The sequence below is a fragment of the Colletotrichum graminicola genome, assembly GCF_000149035.1.
Source record: "Colletotrichum graminicola M1.001 genomic scaffold supercont1.14, whole genome shotgun sequence".
NCBI lineage: Eukaryota > Fungi > Ascomycota > Sordariomycetes > Glomerellales > Glomerellaceae > Colletotrichum > Colletotrichum graminicola.
This window is the reverse complement of record NW_007361018.1, coordinates 536,707-553,488: the sequence shown is the minus strand read 5'-3', so window position 1 is coordinate 553,488 and position 16,782 is coordinate 536,707. Positions and strand designations below refer to the sequence as shown.

The following is a 16,782-nucleotide window of genomic DNA, read 5'->3' as shown; positions in this document are numbered from 1 at the left end:
TTTAGAGGTGCAAGCGCAAGCGAGTGCCTGTTTGTGAGAGGATGTGGCAGGTGCCGAAATTATCCAGAGGCGGAGGATACGATACTCCTTTGTACGCAAAGTAATGCGCGCGCGCAAGGGAAAGCAGTCTCTGGGGAAGTGGCAATGCGTGGTGGTGAGAGGTAGGAATGCTGAAATGGCCTGGGCTGAAACAATAACAACAACAGGTGTACTCTCTCTATCGGGATGGATTGGAATCGCCAAAAGAGGTTGCAAGCGCCCTGGAGGAAGGTGGGGGGGAAAAGCAACCCGATTTTTGTAGAGGAGCCAGGAGCTTCTTTGGCGATTGAGAGAGAAACGGAGTGATATCGAGTTGGGTAAAAAGAAGGTATTGCGAAGCGCAGGGAGGGACCGAACGATGGTGTTTTTGTATGGTTTGGCGTATGTTTTGCTGAAGCGGTCACAATGGGCCCTGGCCCAAAACAGCAAGGGTCAGTTGTTGTTAGCCTCGTTGCGCTGCGCTGGCTGCCGGGCTGCCAGGCCGTTGTCAAGACAACCTGCCAGGGGGGAAGCACTGGCCATTTACGACGTCCTGGCGAATTACCTGGGGCCCTTGGTCGGCCAGGAACGCCTCAGGCAAACGCACCCGTCTCCCTCCCGCCCCCAGTCATGACCCCTCTAAACCCTTTTGGGCCCTTGACGGCTGGTGACGACCGCCCGAGCGCAGACCTCCCTCCTTCTTCCCAATGAGTAAGATCATAACCGAACCCATGAGCTTCTTCTGCCTTGCATTGTTATGTTATGTGTGTGCATCGGTATTATTCCTTCACAACAATCGAGCTGCTCCGCAAAGAGATTCCAGACTTGCTTATCGGGCGGCACTGCGTCAGACATACCCGACGCCAGGGCGACCCCACGTTCGCATCCCTTCTTGTGTGGATGATGACCGCATCCATCACAAACACACGCAGCCTCTCCAATGGAGAGAGAGCAAGTCACCTTGGGGACGGTGCGGAGAGTCCTGTGCGTAGCGTTGCCGTTGCCATGCTTTGCCTAGGGGATTGATCCATTGGGGGAGGGAGTGTCACGTCAACCTAATGCCGCCATGGAAACAAGCCTGTGTGTGGAATGGCGGGGCAGTTTATTGCCGTTTTGCTTTTCCCCCCCTTCATGCCTATGATCTGGCCGCTCAATCTCACACTTTCCTTCCCTTCCCGCCAGCCATTGTGCGTTGTGGTGTTTTGTGTTCCCACTTGGTGGACTGTGCTGAACAGACATTCTGCGCCGCTCAATTACAATTGTAGAGATTTATTTTATTTTATTTTTCGTCTTCTGCCAGCTTTCCCAGTCCCCTCCTACCCTGCCTACCTGCTGAAAGCTCCCCCTCACTCCTCCACATCTTCCCCCTTCCCCTCCAAGCGCAAATCAGCCGCGCCGGAACCGCAGCCATGGCCGTCAACAACAACACCACCACCACCACCACCACCACCACTGACGATGAGTTCCCGTGCTCGCTGTGAGTTATCACATCTGGTCTCCCTTTCCCCCTTGCACCCCCTTGTGGCGCATTGTTTCTGGGCCCACCACCGGAGAGAGAAACGGATCACTAAGACACCAAGCCGCAGGACAATCGACGTCCCCTTCCCTACCCCACGCCTTGCATCCGTGGCGCACAGAGCCCTCGCCGTCGACCAGGAGCTGTCGCCGCTCGTTAGGCGAACCTTCTTCGTCGACGACGACGACTCCGCCGCCGCTGCCGAAGCCGCTTCCGTCCTCCACGTCTACTACAAGGCCACTACGAACCGCATGCTCCGCGTCGCCGTTAATGGCCTCATGGAGAGCCTCAACCTTGTCGTCGAGGTGATGGAGGAGCTTGACGTTGACGTCTTGGAGCACAACCGGGACAACCAGTGAGTTGAGTCATGTCGAGTGGGGAGGGTTGCGGATATTGAGAAGAAAAAGAAGAAAAAGAAAAAGCAAGGGAAAGGAGCGTACAGAAAAGCACCACCTGCATGCGACATGAACACGGAACGGGACGGTGCATCATACTTTTTTTATTTTCAACATTGTGATACCCTAGAATATACGGAGTACAGCCACATGATTTGTGCCGAGTTTTGTGACACCTGGGTCGATTAGTGGTTCTCGATGCTATGTGTTTGTCAGGCTTTAGTCTAGACTTGTCTCGAAGAATAGAGCCCAATACGTCCGCGTGTTGCATACGAGAGCCACTTGTGTGGCGAGATTCAAAAAGCGGGAAACTGCTGCTCGTGATCTACAAAACTCCAAATGCCCCTTTCTGCCTTGTATTATTTCGTATATCAAGCCTTTGCCGGTTGCTCCGTTTCGTCGGAAGGGCCCCAAGCCTGTAATTATGTTCGCAACTAGCCCTATACGGTCTCTCTCTGCACCGCCTTCGCATGCAGCTCCAGCTTCTTCTCGGCCTCCTCGGCTCGTTTGTTTGCGTCGGCGACTTCTTGCTTCAGCTGCTTGATGTACTCGATCGCCAGCTCGACAGTGCTGGCCTTGCTATTCGGGGCGCCGCCGGTCTTGGCCTCTTTTTCTCTCTCCTTCCTTTCTTCCGCCTCAGTTTTGCAATCCTTCGGTGGCTGAGGCAACAACGTTGCCATTTCTTGCAAGGCCGAGTTAATGCGGTTCCGGCGGCCCTGCTCAGCAATTTTGTGGGAAGTGCGTTTCGATGTGAGGTTGGTGGACAGCTCGCTGGGATACGTCACGCCGGGCACAGTGTTGCCCTCGATAATGTTCTGGTAATTGGACTTGGATGCCAACAGACGAGATGCCGTATCTTCAGCAGACATACTGCCGGGTGTTCCCGGCAGGAGCGGCTTGATGCTGGGTGATATCCTCGGTCGCAACGCGGGGGAGACGTGCACTGAGCTGACGCTGCCTCTCTTGCCCTGGGCACCTCTGGCCACAAGTTTCGGCGTTTTCCGTGCCGCTGGACCTGTCGAACCGGGAGCTAGGTTAGGGCTCGCGCTTGCTGAAGCAGCGGCAGTGGGTTTTGCGAAGGTTGGCGAAGGGAGCGGCTGGAGTGACGAGGTCCTCGCCGAGCCAGGGTCTGACAATGACTGCGTGGGCGTGGGCATGTCCAGTTTCGGGGGCTGTGGTCGTGTAGTAAAGTTAACGGACTCGGGTAGCTCGAACGACTCGATGTTATCTGACATTCCCAGGTCTTGGGGATTTGACGAAGCTGAGTTGTTCGCGCTGGAAGCGGGAAGCTTCATGAGAGAGGCCGGCGTAGCAGGAGAGGGCTTGCCTTGTACGTGAGCCGGTACCGCGGGCTGGGGGTGAAGCTGAGGCTGAGGTTGGATGAATGGCGATTTGCTTGACTGTTTCGGCTGGGGAAGGGGCGGCGGTGGCATGTCTGAGATATTCTCCGGCGACACTGACGCATTTTCCGACTCTTCACTGCTCATGAGGCCCGGCAGAGCAGTTGAAGGCAGCATCTGTTCCAGAGGGTCTTCGTTCACTTCCCGGAGAGCCTGTGAAACCATCTTGGGCGTGGCTGTAGACTTCTTACGTTGAGGCTTCGAGATGGGCGACTGTCGCACACTGCTCTTTGCCTTTGCTCTCGAGGTGTTGGTCTTGCGTGCCTTCTTTGCCAGGTCGACCCCCGGAGACTGCGTAGTCGTCTCGACTTCCATCTCGGCCGGTGAGTTGTGGGCCGAGAGCGACAACCGGCCGTCATACACGAGGCCTTGGTCGCTTTGTGCATGGAGTGCTGGTGATGTGAGAGGGCTGAAGTATGCGCTGGGAATGGCGTATCCGCCGGCTTCCATCTGAAAATGGGGATCCAATGGGGTCACTGCTGGTGAGACCAATGGGGTGAAGGACATCTTGAAAGGTCAGCTGGGAGCTCTTTTTTGGGCTCGAGGCGATGGGCATCTTACATCCTGCTGTTCCTTCATCCGCTGATATCTGCTGCCGAACATGGGGGTGTGAGCCTGCTCTGTCAAGTAAAACTGGTTGCTGGCGGGCGGCATCTCGAGACTTTGAGGTGTTGGCGGAACAGCATGTGACCGGGTGGTGTAGTATGCGACCTGCTGTTCCTGCATCTGGCGATGCTGCTGCTGCATCCGTTGCTGTTGGAGATATTGGATCTGGGCATCAATTTCCGTGATAGCATCCGTCGGCGCGGGGGGGATCATCTGGGCCGGTACGGCAGGATGTGAGGCGGCGGTTGTCATGTTGATGAGCTGCGACTGGAGGGTTGAGCTGTCATTTCCCATTACCATGGATGTGTCGGTTCCTCCCATTTGGGTGTCAAGGTGCTCGTGCCCGGCCTGGTGCATCATTCCGGAGCCATTCCCGCCCTGGTAGTCGTGGAAGTCGAAGGGCATTGTGTCGCTAAGGTTTCCCATCCCGCCCATGTCCAAAAACTGTTGAAAGTCTTCATCGTGGTTGGGTGCCAAACCCTGGTCTTGGGGGTTCCAAGAAGCGGCGTCCATCATGGCTTAACTAGGTTTCCGAGGCGCAGGGTGTCGTTAGCTCGACGGCAGGTGGTGAGGTGAGTGTGCTCGTATGCGATTTCGGGGCTCCAACAAATCCTATCGCCCAATTCAAACCAAGAGGCCGAATTGGTGTCGGTATTCCAGGTCAATAGCGACAGTCGTAGGAGAATGAATGTCAGGGTGCAGTCGATCAAACAAGGTGGGCAAATTGCGCAAAAGGTAGGGAAGACTACCTAGGACGCTTGTCGTGGGGTTCGTGTTCGAGATTGGGGAAACGCTGGTGGTGGGTGTTCAGGGCGCACAGAGGATCAGTGCCTCGCGCCGAAGTATCTCGGTGGCAGAGTCCGAACTCTCTCTCTCTCTCGCGCGCGCTCTCGTCGCGGAACAAAGAGTTTTTCTGGGCAGCTCGAGCGGACGATGTGCGAAGAGCGAGGCGACAAAGGAGTGGTGGGAGCAGGAAAACCTGCCTCTCTTGGCGGAGAGAGAGGCTGGAGGAGAGGGACAATACGGCGAAGGACGGAGAGGCAGTAGCAGTGGCAGCGGTAGCGGTAGCAAGCAGGTGACAATAATGGTGGGGGCACACATCTTCCCGAGGAGAAGTAGGAGGATGGTGGGGGTGGTGCGCACGGCCGGTGACTGGTCGACAAGCCCGTGAATACTTTTTTTCTTCTTTTTACGTATGCCGGCGGCGGATCCGCGCCTTGGAACTTTTGGTAGGAACTGTATAGAGGTAGTCTAGGTATTCCGAACTACCTACCTAGGTACTCACCTTGGACATGGTTTGAGGATTATCCCATGCCCGGGTAGCACATTCATCCTCCTTGGAAGTCCCCTGTTCGGACCTCTAATCTTTGTTTTTAATTCATTTCTTTGGACGAAGTACTTGTAGGTTTTGTCGAGGGAGCGGCTACTGGTTCGCCTTTGCTCATCGTTGCCAGCAAGATGCCACAGCAGCGCAGGCACATATCAATCATCTCATTCGAGTGCTGGAATCCCACTAAGAATCCTAGATCGTGAGCAGATTGATGTGCGGCCACCAGACATGCCCGGCCAAACCGCCCAATCTCTCTTTTTCTCAGTCCCTCGTCTGAAGCTGCATTCGATGGCTCCGTCGATGCGAAACAACTGCCCAACAAGGTTTCATATCCGGTCGCCCACCATCCGGGAACATCCGCCTTCACTTTCAACGCTGTCCAAAGCCAGAAATGTGTCAAAACCCCAAGCGGCTGGTATCCGTGTTACTTGTTACTTGGGACATCCAGTCTTGGCTAGGCCAACCTTTACCACGGGACGAAAACACTCCTCCCCACTCGCTCCCCACTCGGAGTGATTGTCGGGGAAATGGCAAGGTCGCGATGGCCGCCGGCCTTTTGGAGGGACCGTTGCCATCGCACCCAACCAACAAACCGACAAGTCCCCATTCACCAGAACGCGCGAGATACACTAGACTAGACGGAGAATAGGCGGAGGGGAAGGAGGTGCGAGATGAGAAGGAGGGAAAAACCCTTCTCCCCTCAGTGTCCTTTGCTCCCTCGGGCAGGCGCTCCGATCACTCACAGGCCTGGAGCTAACAAGATTAACTTGAGTGGAACCGGTCCGCTATCGGTAACGGCGCCGGCGCCACGCTACACATGTTTGCTGTCTCGGGTCGACCTGGGAAACGACGGTACCTAGGTAGCTGAGAGAAGAGTGGCACCGGCCGCCAAAGTCCCTGACCGCAGGCGCCCCGTTGCTTGATCGGGTCCATTTCCGACTTGACCCATAACAACTGACGGGTCCTGCAGCGCGGTTTCGCTTGCGAGGATCCGAAGGGCTAGCCACACATATAGGATGTAATTTATGGTTCCAGTTTCGATTGAGCTGCCCATTGCGAACCGCCGACTCGGACAAACGAACAATCACGGCATGCATGGGAAGTCCTTGTTGAGCCACCCAGTCATCACGAGGATCGCTCACGTTGCCGAGTTACGGCCGAAGAGTGGAGGAGTCATTGTGTGTGCATAAAGATTTGCAAAGACTTGCCTTTCCACTTGAGTGCCGATTACCTTGGCCAGCTTATTAACCAAGGAACCAAGGGATCTGGGATATCCCGGAGGAGAATCAGCTCAGCATTGAAGCAAGAGATAGCTAGCTAGAGAGCCTGTAGCGGCTCGTCAAGTACGTGTGGTAGGTGATGTGCTGCTACATGACTCAGACCCATCAGAAAACTGTGCAAAGTATAACAAGACCGCGATTACGATGGTGATATACTTGACGCAAAATCTCTTGGTGTAGGTCGTTAGGGGCTGAAGCTCAACAACATATTCCAACTGCGGGGTGAAGTGCGGCAGAAAGGAGGGGTCCATATCATGGAGAGCGAGGGACAGCTCTTATAAAATACACAAAGAACCAAGGCTATTATTCTACTGCACCCTTTCTTGTATCTCCAGGGAATGTAACCTCCTTGGCCAGCTCTACCCTAGGGAACGAAGTGGCCAAAAGAACTTTGGGCAGGGTTTTCCCGCCTTTGGTTGGCGACTTTGGTGACTTCGTTACCAGGTGGTTTGGTAGATACCCCGGATATCTCCATGGTATTCCATCAGAACCCTTATCTTGTGTTGAGTACCGAGCATGGTACCTTTACGGTGGGTTTTCTACTGTCTATGGTCACTATTATGTACCTGTGCCACCTCACGAGGGTAATCGATCCTCTGTAACAGCACACAGAGCGCCCGTCAAAGCGCTCTTGTACACGGCCAACACTCGACGAGCCATCCCCGACAGTATAAATCGAGTGCCACGAAGCAGTCAGTCAGTTGGTTTGCAACAGTTGTCGCCTCCAAGACCGGAACTGTGGATATCCAGGCTGTGGCAGTGCCTACCTTGATGAGGACCGAACAAACTCCCGCTAGCTTATTAGCATGGCCGCCGCCAAAAGTTTAATCGGCCTCATTTTCCACCCAACGGGGTGGACATGCGACAAAGAGGAAGGGCTTTCCTCGAGGCGGGAAGCCAAGCGCCGGGAGGTGACGCTTAAATTCTGCGGTGCAGGCTGGTCGATGGATCACGGCCGCATTCGGCACAGGCGTGATTCCTAGCCTCACTCTTAACCACCTGTTCGTCCCTCCACCAGCCAACAATTGGTGCGGAACTTCCCTCTGTCCGTTCGACCTGAACCTTAGGCTATGATCGATCCATAGCCACAATGTTTCGTGGACTTGTACGCTGCACCTTTCTTTCGTGAGGGTTGATCTCGGCCGCCCGCCATGCTCTCCCAGTTCGCCGGATCCGGTTTGATGGCTTCCGGGTCTGGAATTCTCCTTCGATCCGCTTGGCTCCTGCTGCGATTACATAGGCGCACTTGAGCTCAGCTCGGAGGTTGCCAGGCATTCCAGCCCTCAAAATACGACGACTCTCGCTCTCGCGTTGATGTTTCCCGGATGTTCATCACCGACACCGGAACAAACAAAGGCTGCAGCCAGAATCATCATCGTCGTCACCGTAACCGTAACCAGGGTTCGAATCGTCGGATCTTCGCGAAACGCAGGGTTGGCTGGGCGGACGTTTCGGTCATGCCAACATTACCACAGCTGCGATGTCTCTGCCACTTGGTACGAAAGCAGAATGCTGGGTTTGGTTCGCGTTGGCCATCTCCTCGGTAATCATGAGATTGTTAGCTGCGCCCTTCCGTCTTGCCAAGTTTCCCTGTGGCTGACACGATGGTGAAGCATGTCGCAGTATATCATTCGCAAGCACAAGTTCCTTAGCGACATTCCTGTGGACGACGTTCTGATGCTCATCCTCGTCGTACGTCTGTCCGTAGCCACGCATGACGCGACCCTCCCCATGGCCTCTTCCTCTTCTTCTTCCATCGTTGGGAGGCCATGACAGACAGGTTTACTGATTTACTTGGCTTGTTAGCTTACGTATACTACGGCAATCGCAGCCCTGTACAAGTACTTTGACATCTTTGCGGAAACTGACATTGATGCTCTCACCCCCGAAGAGAGTGTCGCAATCGGTCGCAAACTGGGGATCGTCAACATCCTCGCCGAAACGGCCATACAGACGACCTTGTGGGGCAACAAGTGCTGCCTACTCTTGCTGTACAACCGCCTGACGTACGTTGCCGTCCATCCGATGTTGACATGGAAGGGAAAGCTCACGAACGACAGCCTCTTCGGCCACTATCACAAGACGTTGATCATTGTCGCCACTTACACGGGGCTGGCATATCTCGCGGTCATTGTTGCATTGTATGGAGGATGGTGCCGCCCGTTCTCCGACTACATGGAACTGAATCCTGGCAACGGTCAGTCATGGCAATCGATTGGAAACCCTCGGCGCATTCAAATGCTTGCAAATGACAAAACGTGCGGTGGCAAGAGTGGCTTACATCCCATGCAGTCCAGTGTTTGACGTGGACGAATTACAACGTCCTTCAGATCACCATGAACCTCTCGACGGATCTCATCCTGCTGCTGATACCCGTTACGCTCATCATCCAGCTGAAGATGAGGATAGGAAAGTACGTGCTCCTCGATTGGCCCCGTTTGCCGCATCGCCCCTATGTTGCCTAAAAGCCGAATGTTAACTCTCGTGGCTGTGCCAGGAAGCTCCTTCTCATCTGCCTGTTTAGCATGGGCGTATTCGTCGTGAGTCCCTCCCTATACAGCACCATTTCGCCAACCTGTGCGAGCCACCCGGTTTCCTGACCGTGATCCGTCATTAGATGCTCTGCGCGATCCTGATGAAGGTCACCGTCTTCACCAACCCGTCTGACCCCGTCTGGTTCCTGTGGTCCGTTCGCGAAGTCAGCACGGCGATGCTAGTTGGCAACCTCGTCCTCGGCATGCCCATCCTCCGGTCCTTGTGGCGCTGCTTCGTCCCCGGGGCCGGCGACAGCATGGGAGACAAACCCTCAACGGCGGATTCGGGCGCTACGTCCACGGTTACAAAGAGCGGCGCAGGCGACCCCGCCGTGTTGGCGGCTTCGGAGCCGGGCGCGTTGAGGCCGGTGCCCCCGAAGAGGATGGCGATCAACAGCGTGTACACGGATGTTGATCTTTATGGCCAGGCCGGGCCGGGAGGCACGAGCCAGAAGATATGGCAGGGGCAGGAGAGTGTATGAAATCCGCCCTGAGGGGGGGTTCGATAACTGCGGCTTATGGTGTTTAATTAGCTAGCTGTACATACGCCATGTAGTCCACGAATGATGAACCGCTATATGATACATAGGTTCTCGCAAAGGACGACTAGACGCCAATCAACGGATAAGACAAACACACACTGCTCAGAAATCCCACACCGTAAGCATGCAACTGCATGGGACTATCTTTGCCGTCTGCTCGCGTGGGACGAGTGACTCAACATTGAACACAACCATCACCATAGCATGCAAGCCATTACCTCAACCGTCAACGGAAAGGGGCAGGTCAGAATGTGGACGGCGGGGAGCCCGACTTCAAGGGGTTTCTGGGAACTGAACGGCATGTACTTGAAGCTTGTATCGCTTTTTGTATAGATCAAGTCGCGGGAATGACCGGTGGCTTACTCGTCAGCGTCGTCTTGGGTAGGCATTGCATACTTCGGTCTGTTGCATTCCATCCCTCTCAAAGAAGATGGGACGTTCTTGAGAGGATGCGAGCGACATGTCCCCCGGATAACATAGTATCCGGGTTGTTGACCGGATGTCACAGCGGAACCAGCGGTCTACTCAACCTCGCCGTGACGGGATCTCATCCTTCAGTGATGTTCCCTTCCTCCGGCCGCGGCCCGTTCTTTATCTCCCATGCCGCATCGACCATCCGCTCCCAAATGGCAGCCGTGCAACAGCGACGGTGGCCGGCATATGCTTCAGTGCTCTCTCGGCATTTCACCTATCGCTCAGTAGCGTTGGTCGGCTTCGACGGGCCCGAGGGCCTGCGTCTAGACGAGCAATGGCCCGGCTGAGCACAGGCAGGGAAACGAGCCCTCTTGGATCCTAAGTCCCCCGGGGGGGGGGGGGGGGGGGGTGGACTCCACGACATATGCATTCCGCGTATCACGTTCTGGATCCGGGGCGGTCCTATGTTTCCTCTTTGGGAAATGATGAAAAGGTCTGTAAAAAGATGTCCACCTCTTGTTGCCATGATGAGACCCGGACCCGAGGCAACCACGCTTACTCTCTATTTGCCTTGACAGTACTTTCCGCTCCGCTCTTACTCGATAATAAGCATTGTTTCCCACACAGACCTCGGTCCCGTCGTGATACCAAAAATAACTGTTTCATTCCTTGCCTCTCGTCGTTGAGGACCCCCCTTGAGATCCTCTTCAGGATCCCGTAGACAAAATTGACGACTGCCCTTCTCTTGCGTCGATGGTCCCTAACTCCACGATGCTTGAGCGAAACACGGCAATGAAACCGGGGTTGGGGTTCTCATGTGAAAACACGCGAGAGGATAGAGAGAATCAATCTGAAACCAAGAAGGCTCAAGAGTTGGAGAGGACGGCAAGGGAAGCCGACCGACCCAGCGCCCCTTTGACCGTCGACGACGGCGCAGATCCATCGACAGAGCCAGAGTCTTCACAAATCATGATCTGCATAGGTTCAATCCATAAAATAAACCAGGAATCAGTCACATATGGATAATTTGACGCACGAGTTCTACCGGCCGACGTGCTGGCATACAATATCAAACTCTGCAATATCTCATCTCCTCTCTTCCGCACGAAGTGACATCGGCGGAGTGTATATAGAGAGAGAGAGAGAGAGAGAGAGAGAGAGAGAGAGAGAGAGAGACGTCCCAGTTCCGCATCAGTTTGGGGCCGATGAGAGAACACCCGCTCGTCAACAAACCCAGCCGTTCCTCTGTGGACATCTGGTTGTCATTAAATGACTCGGGAGACCGACTCACCAAGCACCAAGGACGAAGAGACAAGAGGCCCCTCCTTGGCCGGAGGCTTTCTGCTCGAATTCCAGTCTCCTCGCTCTGGTCCCGTCCCTGGTGCCCCCTTCCTGTCAAGCATCGAACAGCCGGCGTCCGCGACCGCCCGGCCCCTTCAGCCTCACCCACAATGCCCCATTTCCTCTGGAGCTTCCTACCCGAGTTCGGCCGCTGGGGTCGGCACCGCCGGGTCTCGGAGCAAGACATCCATCAGGAGCCGACGACGTCGGGCGCAAGAGACCCATCTCCCCTCGGGATCGACCGATGCCACTTCCCTCCCACCGTTCGCTGATCGACCTCACGTGGGACATGGTTTCTTCGCGACCGCGCCGTTTCAATTTCGATATGTTAAGTGCATCGCACACCACACCGGCGTCACCGGTCCTGTATCTTCAACCGACGATCGGCCGCAGAGACGCCTCGATGTTGACCCGGTGGACTGGAGAAGGCCTCACTGTAGGAGAGATACGTATCCAAGGCGGGCACGTCTCAAGGTCGCACAGGCGCACAATCATATTCGGACTCTGATGCAACCATACCCGCTTCACTAGTCTTGACTCGTCAGCCGAGGATCGGCGCAGAGACGTCTCAACGTCAACCCGGGGGGCTGGAGAGGTCGAACGACGAACCGACCCAGAGGCGCTAGCCTCCTTTAGAAGGCTTCGAAGAGAATCTAGTGCGTTTGGATCGTCAAGGAAGCAAAGGAATAAAAAAAACCACAGACGTTGCTGGCTTCGGGTCAGGCCGACGCCGGAGAGAGCGTTGCATGGCGCGGTTCACTAGCAGAAGGGAAGGAAGCCGGCAAGCGACATGATTTCTCGGGGGGGGGGGACAATGATCAATAATCTCCTTCTGCTTCTGCTGACGGCCTGGTCGATCTTCCTGACGGGTTTCCTTTTCGACGTTTCAACGAAACAATTTGGGGGCCGCCCGGTAATAACGCAGGCCTTCCGCGCTAGCCCGATGTCACGTCGGCGACGAGGCTTCTCCCTCATGGGCAGTAGGGTTTTTTTTGTTTTTTTTTAACTCTGATTATCGGGTACCGTATACACTGATTAAATACGACCACCCCCACTTTTGTGTCTAACGATAGAGGGTATAGCGGCCGCTGAGGATAGACTAGCGTGCTGGCAGAAACAGAGATTAGATACTGGCAAAAGTAGGGACTAGCCACGTGTCGCATACGTCAGCAGGAAGTTTGGGTGGAAGCCTGGCTGGCTGGGTAAGTGGGCCGGTTGACCGCCTTCAAAAAGGGGCTTAGCGTGAGTAGCAGCCGCAATACCCCTTACCCTTAGCCTCGAGAGTGGAGGTGGTCGTAATTAACCAGTGTATACGGTACTCAACTCGTGTTCTCTGCACTTCCCACCCACTCTTCTCTCGTGGTACTTGGACGCTCAGTCTCACGCGACGGTCAGTCTTCACTAGAATACGACGTAACGGTGGTGCGGTAGCATGTCTCAGTCCTGCTGTCGTACTTTACCCATCGGGAGGTTTTATCTACTGGGATTGCCTGTTCGCAACCCGGGACCCAGGTACGTATAATGATAATAATAATAAAATAACACACAAGTCCGTAGAAATGAGACACTCCAACGTGAACCCCGTTTGTCAGATCACTGAGTCGTCTGCTGCCCATCCCGGCGGAGTTAATTATGTCGATCATCGGCGTACGGATAATTCAATCAAACACTACCTCAACGCCGGCGACGAGGGCTGATTCTGGAAAATGGCCGGCTCTGCTCGCGAACCCTCCCTCCCCCCTCGGCAGTGTCTACTGCGCGGCGCGCGCGCGCCCTCAAATTGCTGGTAGACTTTGCAACGAGGGTCAGTCGCTAGTACAGAGGCTAGCTCCGCCCGTCATTTGCCTCCCGTGTCGCGAACAAGGCACAGTCCACAACCGGGACGGTTTCGCGAAATGAAAAAAGGAGTGAAAAGTAAGATTCCCAGATAGGATTGTACTGGGCGCAGGCTGCAGAAGGACAATAATCTCCTCTTTGCCTGACCGGTCAGCCCGGGGGGGGGGGGGGGGGGGATTCCTCGTGTAGAATTCGCTTGGCCTGCATGCTTGTTCTGTCACGGTCCGGTTCGCCGCCGTGACGGTTCCAGCAGCATACATGATGCGCCAAGAAGGCCAGCGCCGTGCCGTTGACAAAACTGCGCCTCACACCGAAGACGGGCAGCCAGTCCCCTTCAAGAACATGCTGTGTGGATGAGTAAATCGTTAGATGAGCTCCCGTAAGCCTCTCAGTCGCTCCCCCCTTCCTCCTCCCCCCCGCAACGCGCTCCTGCCGATGCTTACGGCGGGCGGGCTTGGTCTTCCTTCCCCAGGCCTGCAAGACCTTCGGAGAGAAAAAGTGACCTGTCGTGGCTTTACTTGTTGGGCCCTCGACCCACCTGAGCAGTTAACCGGACAGGCTCCTTCTCCCACGTCTGCCTGCCCTCTTGCCCTCTTGAGGTCTAGACTTCCCTTGGCGGCGGGTCATGTTGAGGAAGAAACGGGGCCGGATCGGGCTGGAAGTCGGGGACATGTCTGGTTCCTTGTGAGTGATTCCACTATTGACGCGAGTTCGGGACAAGACTTTTGAACCATGACAGCATACGGAGACGGGTAGGAGAGCCCCCACCCTCCCCCAGCCTAGCGAGGGGGAAGACATGGTGCGACATACACACGGGACAGTGTGCATTATCTTGGTACGCAACGGATGGCGTGTACCTGCGGTGCCAAGATCTGCCTCGATCACCCCTCAGCATTTGCCGACCAACCACGACCAAGTCGGGCAGCCCTCATAGACACTTGAGAAGATTTATGCGTGCATCGAGGGCATGCAGCAGCATCCTGCCGGGAGGTCCAAGGATGTGACCAAATTTGCATCTCCGCGTGGGTGGGGGCATGCCGTGTACGATGGAAGGCATGTCAGACCAACCTGCTGCTGCGTCGAGACCAACTTCTGTTGCGCAGCTTGTAGAGGAGTGATGATGCTCGGGCCGGGTCGACAATGGGTGTAGGGTTCCCGTGCCCGACCCGGGGACTTGGTCTGAAAGTGATGAGACGACCCATCATTTCGCGAAATTTCAGGCAAGAGTGTCAAATATGGTTTTGAACAGGTGGTTGTATCTTGGTCGAACCATACGACGTCGTCCTTAGGGAGACTTATATGATCGAGGGTGCAAAGTCGGCTCGGTACCAGTGCAGGGAATACGAGGACAGCATCTGCCCATGTGGTTGAACAGTGGTCTCCACATTGCTTTCGCCATCTGGTTCGGAACTTATGAGAGCGTCACGTCTGAAGACCCGTCAACTAACCACAAATCGTTTTGCAGGGGGGGCGGTAAATGGCATCTCCAGTTGTTGCTAATCTCCTCAGTAAGCTCCGACAGACAGAGCAGGGACCAGTCTGGCATAGGTACCTTGTTACGTACGTAGTAGTACACGTACTCCCCATTTGTGTCTTCTTGGAAGGTGGAGGATGGTGGAGGATGGACCAGGCGAGTGAACCGGCAAGTCTTTTGTTGTCGAGAATCTCACGAGGGGGATGACAGGGGCAGCGAGGTGACTGGTAGTGGAGTTGGTGGAGAAGACGGACGTGGCCCCTTGGTGAGTGTATCGGTACTACTACGTACAGGGTGACAGGGGTAAGTAAAATACCCCTATGATGTTACCCCCCATAACCGACATCATGATAGAGGGGGAATATTCACCAAAAGTGAAGCTCTGCAGGAGGGGGGTGGACGTTAGTTACCTAACCGGGGTATTTAACTTCGGCCTGGTACCCTTGTACATTGTGCACTACTGTACTAGTAGGTATGTGCACTACTAAGCCCCGAGTCCTTCAGATAATTTGACCAGGATACCCTAGGGTTGCCGGATAAGGAACATACCCTGGAAAAATAAAGGGGCACTTGTCATTTGCCGCTGCACTTGATTTCATCATGATTGATAAGGTTTACTCAACTTCGAGCGCACTGTGCGTCGGCGTCTACACTAATCTTGCGGCCCAATGAGAGGTCGCCTGTAGTTGCTGCCCTTTATTTCATCACCTCTGACCTGTCATCGCCGGCTAGGACAGCTACCGTTTGAGTTTTGCAGTCGGTCGGGTGCATGTTTCTGCTGCAGTTTTGTGTCACGATAGTAGTAGTAGTACTGCATTTCTTCCACAACGTCGTCTCCTTGCGGTCGACGGGACAACAACAACGCCTGCCTGTTGGCTACCTACCGAAAGGTTGCAATGCAATGAATCGCAAATGTGTGCTCGCAGGGAGGCCATGTGGGGTGGTACTCGGACCGGGTAGCGGAGGGCGGCTCCTTGATTGGCACGCGGCCCGTTCGGAGAGAGGGCTCGAGATCGAAGCACAAAGGCGCCATGACTTGCTTTGGTGTGGGGGCCATGCCAGTAATGCGGATACTGAGCGGGCATATGGAGTTCTATACCGTGACGAGCAATGATGACAGGCACAAGCGTGGACGTCGAGATGTGTCGTCAAGCTGCTGAGGGAATGCGCGCGGCTCCGGGTCCAAAGTGCAAGGAGGTGGAGTGAAAGGAAGGGGGGGCGGCAAAGGTGTGAGTTGATCGGATACCGTTGGAGTGGGTGTTGACACCGGACGGACGGCTGAGAGACAGCCGCTAATGGATTTCTTCAAGGTGTGACCTGGATTCTCGAAAAGCAACGCGTCGGTAGTGGCCGTTGAGCGTCGCATTAGCGTTTTGTTGTTGGTACCTACTCCCTAAGGGTAGTGTTGTCTTTGGTGTCGTTCTGGTGGTGGTGTGGTGTGTGTGTGTGTGTGTGTGTGTGTGTGTGTGTATCGGGAGGCTGGCCCGATGGGGTTAGTCTCCTGTCATATCCGCATGTAGGCAACCTCCCGAAAACTGCTGGTCGCCCGGTGCTAGACCTGCTCGGTCGGCGTCCTTAGTGCTCTCCCATACACCTATACCTGTATGAGCGGTTCTCCCCTTCGAATTATGGGGCATGTGCCTCGCTCAACAGCCTGTGAGCGCGCTTTCTTTCCATGGTTTGCATTACCCTCCACGGCGGTACGATATCCCAAAAGTAGTGTAAGAGAAGCTGCAAGGGCGGGATACCAGTAAACCCCTGGTGCATCTTGGCAAGACGCAACAGACCACGCGGCTATACATACCATCGCTGATGATAAGTGATGGCAAAGTCAGCCCTTCCTTGTCCCCAGTGGCCCAGTCAGTCAGGGTACGGAGTACTGATGCCCAGGAATGCATACAGGTACATACATGCTTGCAGCCATCTTGTCGCTCATAGGCGAACATCCGATCGACGGCATGCCTTGCCAGTTGGTGTCACGGAAACAATCCTGGAGCTTCCTTGTTGAGCTTCTCCCGACGGCCTTACCATACTTCCCAAGCCTCGTTCAGGCAGTCCCGGCCATCTGGCTTGCTCACCGAACGCCCCCTTCAAGC

The 16,782-nt window shown here is 55.1% G+C and overlaps 4 protein-coding genes across 4 annotated transcripts; 2 read left to right on the top strand and 2 right to left on the bottom strand.

The window, feature by feature from the left end:
- Nucleotides 1-1,427: 1,427 nt before the first annotated feature.
- Nucleotides 1,428-1,893, top strand: GLRG_04484 (transcription factor Pcc1; the record flags this gene model as incomplete). Its single annotated transcript, XM_008095169.1, has 2 exons — nucleotides 1,428-1,495; nucleotides 1,605-1,893. 2 exons carry the CDS (start codon nucleotides 1,428-1,430, stop codon nucleotides 1,891-1,893), a joined length of 357 nt encoding a protein of 118 aa, XP_008093360.1.
- Nucleotides 1,894-2,369: 476 nt separating this feature from the next.
- On the bottom strand, nucleotides 2,370-4,448 carry GLRG_04483 (helix-loop-helix DNA-binding domain-containing protein; the record flags this gene model as incomplete). Its single annotated transcript, XM_008095168.1, has 2 exons — nucleotides 2,370-3,836; nucleotides 3,891-4,448. The coding sequence occupies 2 exons, from the start codon at nucleotides 4,446-4,448 to the stop codon at nucleotides 2,370-2,372; spliced, it is 2,025 nt and encodes a 674-aa protein (XP_008093359.1).
- A 3,711-nt stretch (nucleotides 4,449-8,159) lies between these two features.
- On the top strand, nucleotides 8,160-9,561 carry GLRG_04482 (uncharacterized protein; the record flags this gene model as incomplete). Its single annotated transcript, XM_008095167.1, has 6 exons — nucleotides 8,160-8,237; nucleotides 8,352-8,551; nucleotides 8,606-8,742; nucleotides 8,838-8,958; nucleotides 9,043-9,085; nucleotides 9,163-9,561. The coding sequence occupies 6 exons, from the start codon at nucleotides 8,160-8,162 to the stop codon at nucleotides 9,559-9,561; spliced, it is 978 nt and encodes a 325-aa protein (XP_008093358.1).
- Nucleotides 9,562-11,430: 1,869 nt separating this feature from the next.
- On the bottom strand, nucleotides 11,431-11,601 carry GLRG_04481 (uncharacterized protein; the record flags this gene model as incomplete). Its single annotated transcript, XM_008095166.1, has 1 exon — nucleotides 11,431-11,601. One exon carries the CDS (start codon nucleotides 11,599-11,601, stop codon nucleotides 11,431-11,433), a length of 171 nt encoding a protein of 56 aa, XP_008093357.1.
- Nucleotides 11,602-16,782: the final 5,181 nt, after the last annotated feature.